Source organism: Botryllus schlosseri, chromosome 9 (assembly GCF_051294905.1).
Source record: "Botryllus schlosseri isolate E-star chromosome 9, Bs_hap1, whole genome shotgun sequence".
Taxonomy (NCBI): Eukaryota; Metazoa; Chordata; class Ascidiacea; order Stolidobranchia; family Styelidae; genus Botryllus; species Botryllus schlosseri.
The window spans coordinates 19,111,012-19,122,146 of record NC_137244.1 but is presented as its reverse complement, the minus strand read 5'-3'; the positions used below and the strand labels follow the sequence as shown (position 1 = coordinate 19,122,146).

The 11,135-nt window shown below is 41.7% G+C and overlaps 2 protein-coding genes across 2 annotated transcripts; both read right to left on the bottom strand.

Annotated features, from left to right (window-relative positions):
* Positions 1-940: 940 nt before the first annotated feature.
* Positions 941-4,326, bottom strand: LOC145447054 (arylsulfatase G-like). Its single transcript, XM_080325486.1, has 7 exons — positions 4,108-4,326; positions 3,906-4,030; positions 3,665-3,852; positions 2,348-2,696; positions 2,117-2,284; positions 1,769-2,048; positions 941-1,701 (listed from the first exon to the last, which is right to left on the bottom strand). The coding sequence occupies exons 1-7, from the start codon at positions 4,216-4,218 to the stop codon at positions 1,321-1,323; spliced, it is 1,602 nt and encodes a 533-aa protein (XP_080181612.1). The 5' UTR covers positions 4,219-4,326; the 3' UTR covers positions 941-1,320.
* Positions 4,327-6,537: 2,211 nt separating this feature from the next.
* LOC145447056 (hematopoietic prostaglandin D synthase-like) lies at positions 6,538-10,874 on the bottom strand. The gene is made up of 3 exons (XM_080325487.1): positions 10,463-10,874; positions 7,549-7,865; positions 6,538-6,888 (listed from the first exon to the last, which is right to left on the bottom strand). The coding sequence occupies exons 1-3, from the start codon at positions 10,593-10,595 to the stop codon at positions 6,724-6,726; spliced, it is 615 nt and encodes a 204-aa protein (XP_080181613.1). The 5' UTR covers positions 10,596-10,874; the 3' UTR covers positions 6,538-6,723.
* Between the last annotated feature and the right edge of the window lie 261 nt (positions 10,875-11,135).

The window sequence follows — 11,135 nt, the reverse complement described above, 5'->3', positions numbered from 1 at the left end:
AGTATCATTTTTTCATGATACAATGAAGAAATATTATGACGATATAATTTAATCATTTTTGCGAAAAAGCTTCAGATCATCTATAACAGGGGTGGGCAAACTGCGGCTCGCGAGCTGCATGCGGCTCTTTCAGCCTTTGATTGCGGCTCTTTAATGATTGCACAGTGCACATATGTTGTGCCATTTCACTTCAGATGTTTAACCTGATTATTGACGAATTTTATCGCGTATTAACAATATGCTTATTGTTTTCCATGTTGTTTCATACTTACGCAAGAGTTGTAAAATCGACTTGTAAAGACTTGTAAAATTTAGGGGAAGATGGCACTACAGGGTTAGAACTTTGCAATTGAGCTCCGGAATCGAGTTCACATAAACGTTTCAGCCGCAACAATGGATGCCTGGTCATCAATCAATGATAAAACATTGTGTTCAAAAATGAACTTGATAATTAATTACGTCGGCGCAGGTCACATCATTTCCGTGCTAGCATTGTGAATACGGATCATCCATTTGTATCTTGAAGGCTAGCAATAACTGCAGAGTTTGGCCAAGAAAATGTCGTCGAGATTACCGAGCTGAAACCTTCTTTAAATTCTCATCAGTAGGCTACTTGAAGGAACTGCAGCGCTCTACTTAGACGTCATAACAGCCCGATTCGAAACACCTTGCCGTCCGACTGCCCAAGTGGAGACGCACCGTATCACTACACAATAGTGAACTTCATTCGATATCCTACATTTAATTATGACGTCATACATTCGTATTTTTGATTTTTTGTGTTGTGACTCTTTCAAAGTTAAGATTTTTGATATGCGGCTCGTGCATGAAGCAGGTCTGCCCACCTATAATGTACGAAGAGCTCTCTCTCTCTCAAAAGTGGTTCGATTACGATACGCAGTGCGCTGCTGGATACAATACGTTAAAAGTACGCGCGCAATTCATTTTACATGAATTGTATTAAAACGACAGCATTCATGAAAACACGTTGCAAACATCGCCGGTCTATATTCGCGCCCATGGGTGGAGATGGAGCCCAGGTTAAGAAATACTGTTGCAGAACAACGATTATAGTCAGCAACAGTAGATTGCAAGGGAGAGGCATTGAATGAGTTTCAGAAGAAAGAAAACTTGAAATTTTGATAGCTTGGAGGTATCGAATGTTTTTGCCGAAGATGCAATGTAGACATAAATCGTTGTGGCGACACTAAATCACGTCACTTTCTGCGTTGATTGTGGCACGTATATAGCATTACGATACGATTGGTTAGGCATGGTATTTCAATCACCACTCGTTTCGCAGATTTTAAATCCAATTCGTTAGTCTCTTTGACACCGACACAAATATTTTGATGCGTCACAGCACGGATAGCCTTCGGGCCCAGTCGAGTAGTCAGCCACTGACGTATTGTCCGATTTGATGTCGGCGACAATGTTGCGTCGCAGGGCTTCAGCCTTCGCCAAAATATCTGAATAACCCGGATCACTTTCCGCCGTAATCCGAGTGCTTTCAGCAGGATCTTTGACAACGTTGAAAATTAGGGGCGGGTTATGCGAAACCTGAGGCGCCACTTTGCCATCGCAGCTTGCTGGGCAACCGGTGGTACCTCCGGTTTTCCAGAATATCTTATAAGGCCCCATTCGAATCGTATCTATCTCTCCAATAGGGTGCGTAACGCCGCTGTTTGGATGGTATAATACCTGATAACGAATGCGTTCATTATTGCATAAGTTGCATCACCATGCGATACAACATTTCCAGACTAACGTCATGAGCTTGATTCGCTCTCCCTTCCAAGATATTCGCAATGTTGACACCATCGAATCGTCGATAGGGCGGCATCGAAGCTCCTGCGTAGGCCAGAACCGTCGGAAAGATGTCCATTGAGGATACGAGAGCGTCGCTAACTGATCCCGGTTGGATACGACCGGACCAAGCCGCTAAAGCTGGTTCTCTATGCCCGCCTTCCCATGTAGTGGTTTTTGCAGTTGATCCACCGCCATAGGTCTTGGTCAACCACGTGCCCAGGAAAGGTCCGGGGTTTCCGCTAAGGGAATTATAGGATCGATTGAAAATATAGTATTTATAGGTGGTCGAAAAAAAGGGAGAATTTACCTGTATTCACATTTTCCTAGCCAGGGTCCGTTATCTCCTGTAAACCATATAAGTGTGTTTTTCGTGAGTCCGTATTCGTCCAGCGTGTTCATAACGCGCCCGATTATATCATCCATTTCGTGCAAGGTGTCTGCGTATACAGAATTCTGATCGGTGGAGTTTGAGAATCTGCAATATTCAACGGCTATGCGTACGCAGAGTCATGTTGCGAGCAAAATGGTCTTTTCTCACCTTGGTGCGTGCGCGTGAGGTGCATGCATATGCGCGAAGGCCACGTAAAGAAAAAATGGACTGTCATCAAGCGAAACATTCTTGATAAACTTTGTTGCTTTGGACGCGTAGTGGTCTCCTAGGTTGATGAGATCTACCGGTTGCTCAGCGATATTTCTGTTATCGAACAGCGGAACCGCGCTTAAACCGTACGAGGCGGATGGGTCTTGGGGACATGGATGTTCTGGTGGCCTGTTGAATACGGGAACATCCACACATCCCATGTCGTTGCTGTATGGCAGACCGTAATAATAATCGAAACCTCTCGAGTTTGGATGGTACTTTCTTGTTTGTCCGAGATGCCATTTTCCTGTACAAGATATATATTAGATTGGGAACATTGTATTGATAGAAATGCGCATGAAACGAATGAGAACAACGGACGATGTCGTATGCTCACAAAATGCATCTCGACGAACATCTGAATGCAAAAATAGGCCTGGTTGTCATGGACATGGACAAAACATTTGAGGGGACGCTACAGTTCAATTGCGATGGAATGAATAACATGAATGAAACATATAATGCAATGTTGCAACTCTGGAATTTCGGAAACGGAAGCACTTTCGTCGCCTCTATAGTGTGGGTACCTTCGATTACGACAATCGCATAACAATAATATTATGAATATTATAATATGAAATGATGATATTTAAGACGAACAAATACATAGATCCACTATGATCGGGGGCTCGCTGACTGTGAGTTCATAATTGCTTGCAGCACTATCCCGATATGTCGCCATCAGCGGATACTAAACCCTCGCTCTATTGCATATTTGAGTTATCTTGTTTGCTATATTTTTATGGTGGTGGCGAAGCGATGAATACTTTGAACAAATCGCTAGCAAACCTAATGACAATTTTATAGTGTTTGGATATCCTCAGATGCCTACGAAACAGGGATGTATAGATATATCCCACCTACAAAATAATGGTCTGTTATGGATATATATTGCTGACTAATGTTACCTATGCAATTTACTGTCGTATTTGGCATTTTTCGTTACTTACAGGTTCGCATTCACAAAATATAAGATTGATAGAGACTCTGAACTCTACGAAAAACAATACTGCAGAAATGTTTCCTTCTTCAGTCACAATTGCTTGCGTTTCATCTTGTTTGTATGGTGTTTAGGTTCTTAAACGGGATGAGCCAGCATCAAGGTTCGCGGAGTTCAACACACACGCGCCACTTGTACTGCAGATTTATTTATTCGTTATGATATTTTCGTATAATGTGGAATCATGCTTTGATGGTATTGGTCTAATGACTAACCGATCATTCCAGTACGATATCCGACCGACTTCAGCGCTTCGGCCATGGTCGTCTCATTCAGCGGTAAGCCTCCAAGAGATCCGGGTACAAAATTGTCGTATAATCCGGTTCGCAAGCCCAGTCTGCCGGTCAGAAGGGCCGCGCGAGACGGTCCGCATATCGAAGCGCCAACGTGGAAATCTGTGAACCTGCAGATATCGACATCTCATGCAGCTCGCGCTTTTTGCTATGATCCACGAACCTCATTCCGCTTTCAGCCAGCTTGTTCAGATTCACCGTGACCGACCGGTATTGCTCCCAGTTCGCACCCATGTCACCCCATCCGATATCGTCGGCGAAGAACACTACCACGTTCGGACGTGATTGCTGAAAGTTGGTAACGAAATGGATCACATTCGGCCACCCGAAAGCAATCTACCAAGCCACCAGCTATATCATCATACCCGAATGACGCCTTCGTTTCCAGGAACGTGTTTTCGAAATAGTGTGGTAACAGCAAATGCAGCGGTCAATATAACGCAGAATAGAAAGTATACTTTCTGTAACTGCTCCATCTACGCCTTTCTATAACTCACTGGCTTGCTAAACACAGCAATAAGAATATAGTGTACCGGGCGAATCGGCGCATCAGCATATATACCCGAAACACGCGCGCCGTATTCCAAACGAACAAACAAACGGCTGCATGGTCTGCTATTCGCAGTAGTCACGTGGTATGATTGTGCACGTGATTGTGCACGTGCTTGTGCATGATACGCAGGGATATCTAGATATCTAGATTCTAGATATCCTTGATGATACGCTGCGATTGCGCGAAGTCTACAGCGATACGGTGCCAAGACTTCCTCGGTGTCGCTGTTATGTGGTTGCCAGTCGGTACTCTGCCTGAGGCCTTTCAGATCAACGCTGTGAAAACGTCGCCGTGCGGATTGGATTGCCGATAGCCGCGTGCAGCTTTCAATGCAGACATCCGACTGACTTTCAGTCGTTTCGCATCAGACAGCCGTCAGCATTTTCCGAAGTGTGATCAGCCCGCGTGACAGTTTGACTCGACAGGATCCCGTAGACTACGTATTGTTGTTCCTATTCTATAGCCAGCAATCTGAACAAATCTTATTAGCGACTATAATAGGACGCAAATCACGTTCAATTTTGCGATGAAACTGTACAAGTGCAAATGTCATTAGCAACAGGGTAGGGTGAAATTATTAGAATGCTTTATTCCGAATCGAGCATCAATTGTAATAATTCGAATCCAGTAGAGAAAGTATTTGGTCGAGCAACCACAACCTGTATGCAATTCCTGTTCAAGTGCTCATTGTTCGTGGAGACGACGAAAACATAAATATAGTAATCGACTCACAGTGCACCATGAGGTGGTTAAGAAATGCAAAATTAATATTATGTGGTGTATTTGAGCTTTGCCAATCGTTCACATTCAAATCCGAGAGAATCATAGACTCACTTCTGGAGTAATATCCCCAACCGCAAGCAACCTAAACGCTGTACTGTACCAGAACGTCTGCATATGTTACATAAATAATAATTTTTAGTCTGGAATTGCAAAAACATTCTGCATGGTTTCGAAACTCCGCCGCCGCTTGACCCAAACCACCCGATTGTTATAGGCACAAGTGGCTTTGGCAGAATACTGTCTTGATCAGGGGCGGGCAACATACGGTCCGCGGTTACCGTAACATTTTCGACCATGAACAATGAACAATAACAAGACAGAGATGCGTTCCAATCTAACTGATGTTCACGTGCAGTCTTAAGGGTTTCTACGTCCGACATGAATCCAGAGTTCAAAGAACATGTTGATAACTTTTATCTACCACAGATGTCTCATTGACTTCAACAGCTATTGAAGTTCATTACGTTACTAAATTCATTGGATACTGTTTTTGGTCTCTATGCTTTAAAGTTTAAACTCAAAGTTTACCTTAAAGATGATATATTCCTTTCATAGGTGGATAATTCCGCTAAGTACTTCACTTCCCAAATTAGACTAGGGTTCTGGTTTAAATCATTGTCCCCTTAATTAAAATCGATTTTCATCAATTAAAAAATTCAAATCATGATTTTTTTATTTTTCTTGGTTTTATTACTCATAATAACAACACCACTAACGAAAGAAAATGGGATGAATGACAACCAGGTCAATCAAGGAGATGGAGGATAACGCTTAAGCTTTAATAATGTGGGGCTGTGAATCATCATCTAAATAGCTGAAAACGTTGAACCTATGTGGTAATGATAGCTGAAAACGTTTAACCTATGTGACGATGAAGGGTCGCCAGAATAATTACTGATCTGTTTTAGTAGCGAGGAAACATGTTGAGTCAAATCTGGACCATCTATAATAGTTGCATCTTCATCTTGATCGATGGAGTGGTTTCTGCAATCAGACTGGATCAGAGATGAGGGAATCTTTCGAATTCGATAGAGACTCCGGACTGCGCTTCGTTTGCGTCTTCCCACCAGTGCCTCCGAAATAGCAGCAGCATGTCGCAGACAACTAACTATACAGCAAAATGCTAACATATTGATTGCCTATCGCTCATTGCTCTTTCCTGTCCGTCAGTCAAAAACCGGTTTACCTTAGTTATCTATAGTCAAATAGCTCAACTATACCGGTGCCGGTGACGAGATGCTAACTCCGGTTTATAAAATGCACATGATTGATGATAATAAACCACATTCATGCATCTCGTTCGAAATTTGAAAAAACCAAAATAATCAATAAAATCAAAATGGTAAAATTAAAATCAAAAATCAACGAAAAAAAATCTGATTTTAATCAGCCTGATTTAAACCAGAACCCTAGATTAGACCCGCCGACTGCAGAAGTTGCCCGCCCCTAGTCTGATCAATATGATAAATCACAGTCTGTATTTGGTGAAAATCTGTAGTCATTATAGCGTTAACTAACGTTTCAAGAGTATATTATATAAAGTAAATTTGACTGCATTATTAATATAGTAATCCTCCAATTCACAACTCTGACTATTTATGTTTTTTGCAGTTTTCGAATGTTAATAAGTTTGTTAGCATATGGTTCATCTTTGAGTTTTCGGACGAACTGCAATCCAGCCTTTGATTTCCGGAATGTTCATCACTTTCTCGTTGAGCGCTTTCAATTTCGGGGTTTTATCGAGGATGTTTTTGTCAAACATCTCCAGAACTTCAGTGCCTGCAGCAAACGCCAAATCTGCAGTTGACACCTGAGAGAAATAGTATGTTAAATGGTCATGAAATGGTTGTGTATATTGAATAAATCGAACTAATTAGTTCTAATCAGGGCTGTGGAGTCATAGTTCACTTAACCCCCGACTCCGACAACTTTAAACACACAGAATACGACTCCAGCTCCTATACCGAATATTTTCGTCGAAGAACTCCGACTACACCATATTTGTAAATCTACTCAGAAAACTATACGAATATTACATTTTAGTAATTCTTATTACCAACCTATTTTTAATCTGAAATTTAAAAAATGTAGGTTAGTCAAAGAATTAAATGACGTTTGTGAACAAGTTCTCTCACTGCAATTGCACTTTTTTTTAAACATTTGAGAACATCTGATTCGATTTTGAAATAGTTGGAGTCGGAGTCAGAGCATTTTAACGAATTCCGACTCCAGCCAGTATGTGTTTCCGCAACTCTGACTCGGACTCCAAAGGGTTTCACAAAATTTTGGTGACTCCGTTTCCATTAAGGGAACATTTACGAAACTCCCGACTCCATAGCCCTGATTCTAATGCTACAATAATTAATTAGTATGTATATGCGTCGCTGTCGATTCCCGGCTATTGGTCTTAGCACACTGATCTGTATTTGTAACGGCATTGTATGATAACAACAGTGTTCCAACTCATCACCTTTTCGCTGACAAAATACCCGCAGTCCAGTACGTAGCCTTCCAGCAGTTTCAGGCCCTCGGAAACGGGCCCTTCAAGAGCCTGGCGGACCAATGCTTTTTTCTTTTCCTCGTCTTGTTCCGTGATGAACAGTTTCATCATGCCATCCATCATTTGCTCGCATAGAAATTCCGTACGTGCCATTTCCAGATTGTCCTTGCCGCAATATCCGAATTCTCTTCCGAGATATCTGAATATAGCGCCACTTTGCGGTATGACGGTGGTTTTGCCATTATCGTCTGTGACTTCGAGCACCGGCAGCTGTCGGAACGGGAAATCTGAAATTAGGACGTAAAGATTTTTTGTGTGAAAGTAAAAAAGCTATTAAAGATTATACGGACACCCCTTGCTTTGAATTGCATGTCACGTTAATACGTAATTAAATATCTGGAGATATTGTATATACAGCAGGGTTATGACCATGTCATAAGGTTCCGAGTCACAAGTCAATCTCACTTTTATAGTTTTGACTCGAGTCAAGTCGAGTCATTTTCAATTCACCACCGAGTCAAGTCCGAGACCAAGTCCAGGAGTAGAGTATCGAGTCCGAGTCATAGTGTTTTGACTCGAGTCCGAGCCCGAGTCCTAGTCGTTGTGTTGCCTTTTCAGTTGCAAGTTAATGTCACGTGAAACCCATTTCTTACAACCCTGCTCGGTGATATCGAATGCTTCGCATTCACAATATACTATTTTCCTTACTCTTAATAGTTTCTGGTAGCATTTTCAAGTACCAGTATTGACAGACGAAATGATAATAGGGTGATGACTTTACTATTCTTCGAAATTACAATGAAATGCCTGTGTTCGTAGACCCAGTCTCGAGGCATATGACTTGGTCCGAGTCATGCGAAATGACCCGAGTACAAGTCGAGTCAATACGCAAGTTGACTCGAGTCGAGTCATTTTTCATTTTTAAGAAAATAACTCGAGTGAAGTCGAGTCACCAAAAAATCGCGACTCGAGTCATTACAAAGGGATGGTGTGAACGTGAGGTTCACGTTCGCGTTCTGTGTGTGAACTTCGAAAATTTAGAGGTTCGCGTTCACAACAGAACCTTGGTAGGTTCTGCACTGTGAACCTTTTTCATATATAACAATTTTCACTTCATTATGACATCTTTGTTTCGAATTTATTGCAGCTCAAGTGCGGACCATTCTATGCATGGCGCTGACACAGCATGAAAAATCAACACAAAACGAGCATGCACCTTGACAATCTCAAATTTTTTTCTTCTTTTGTTACAAAAGTTTGCTCGAAATATCCAGCTTTCCGTTTGTGAATATTTAATGACTTGCTGCTGTGAGCTTGACCCGCAGTCACACAACATCATGAGCGAAAGAAACTACATAGTCAGCGAATGATACTTATTCAACCAATCAATGAGATTGATATCGTGTTTTGATGTATCATATCTAGCAGGTGTACGGGGTCAATCTTGACTTCATATGTTTACTGTATCTTCAAAACCAAATCCGTGCGATTGAGGTGTCGGCTACAGCTTTATAACTTGTGAGGTAGCCTAATATCGGTAGCAACTATAGAAACCTGTTTTCCACTCTCCTCAATATCAATGTTGCAATACTCAGACGCCGAATACATGGTCCGGTCTGGCCAAGACCATTAAGGCGTAAGCTTATATTCCCTGGTAAGTCCTCGTCGAAATTGTTGGCAAAGCGCCGGATGATTTTGATTTTATGGGAGTATTATATCGTTTGATTGCCTCAGTTGAAACATTTAGAGACGTTTAAAACGTCAATATGTACTTCAGCATTGTGATATTATGTGGTCCGAGTCGTCGCTAGGTATCGTACATTAATATAGGCTATCACTTCATTGAAAGATAGGGTCGGAATTAGCAATATGACATCACGTGACGTCATGAGGCTCACGTTCGCGTTCACACAGAACCTTTCAAAAAGGTTCGCGTTCACACGAACCTGAACCTTTCAGAGGTTCACACCATCCCTAATTACAATCCTGATATGTAGTTTCCTCGCCATCACCGTACAAGCCGGATTGTAAGCTCATGAGTCGCGACGTAGGATGTATTATGTTGTATACGCTGACAAATTATCCACTGCAATACAGTAGCGATCGACGGCGTGATGTCGCATGCAGCCAATATGACGAAATATCCTTTTATGTGACATGCCTCATCTTTATATTGCCTATAGACCCAGGTGGGTGTATGATTTCAAAGACTACTCCAAGTGGTTTCGATACCTTCCGATCTTTTCATTGTATCAAAATCTCCATGTATTGATATGATAACAAAATGAACAGAACAACGCAGAACGGTGGTATCTCTCCCTGATAACTTACCGAGATTGAATATATCTCATGAAGTACACTAGCATAACAATTTCTGATGATGGTGAAATATAGTTATTATTTTGTAGCAGTGCGACGGGCTCGTTTATAAGTAGAGGAATGTTGCATGCATGTCACGAATTTAAGCAGCATTTCCGCTTTTGAGATGCCGATCTCAGTTGTTATGTGCGATGTTTCCAAAAGATTACGCATTGTTATTCGCACATTTGCGCGGGCACACACACAGAGCATCACACGCAGATGCATTGAAGTCATTCGGAGTTGACGACACTTTCACTTAACTACCTTCACTAATTTCATTTTGCTGGATTGTTGGTCATCGTTAAAAAGACTTCATTGCTAACGTGAATCCATGCGGTTGTTTGTTGGTGTTTTTACGTAATGAATCATGCTGCAGCATAACCACGCATAATGCGCTATAGTCCTACAGAACACACGCGTCACTAGCGCAACTATGCATACGGTTTGTACCACATTGTGTACATGTACATAAGCGAGTTAAACTATCCGCTAAAATAGTCTATAACAAGAAACAATCTCTTACTTTCCTTTTTCGTTAACCATTCCTCATGGGTGTATCTAATATCTTCGAACTCCGTACCGGAAAGCTTGAATATCCACCTTGCAATTTCTGCCCTTCCTCGACTATGGAAGTAATACAATTTATAAGACGGCATTTTAACGTCAAATAAAGCTACAAGCTTTAATCTGCCGCAGAGAATTCTGAGTTTCGAGAAATGTAAGAACACTAATATAATACAGACATTTTAGAAGACGACGTCAGCTCAATTGTAACGATTTGTTGCGACATCAATCACTTATTTCATGTGATTGTAATATAAACGTGAGCGCACAAATAACACTGTTAATTGAAACAGAGAAGAAATGTTTAAAGGCGACTGCTACTGTGCTACTCGACTTTCCGACCACCGAAGGTGCGTCAAAAATTGGCCTGCAGCGCTGAATATCGACTGGTTCAATGTAGATTAAACAGAAATCCATGATCGATCACAATCGAAAAAAATACATCGACTTGATGCCTCTAGTGTTGCTTCTATAGTCGCCAGATGTCGCCTATCATGGTCAAAGCAGAAAGCACTGCTTGTTGACAAATGACAATCATTGGTGTTCCAGCCGCTGTATGTGAATCCTATCATCAATTTAAAACATCTCTCATCGGGAGTGACGAGTACTGCGGTACTGCCCAATAGATCATG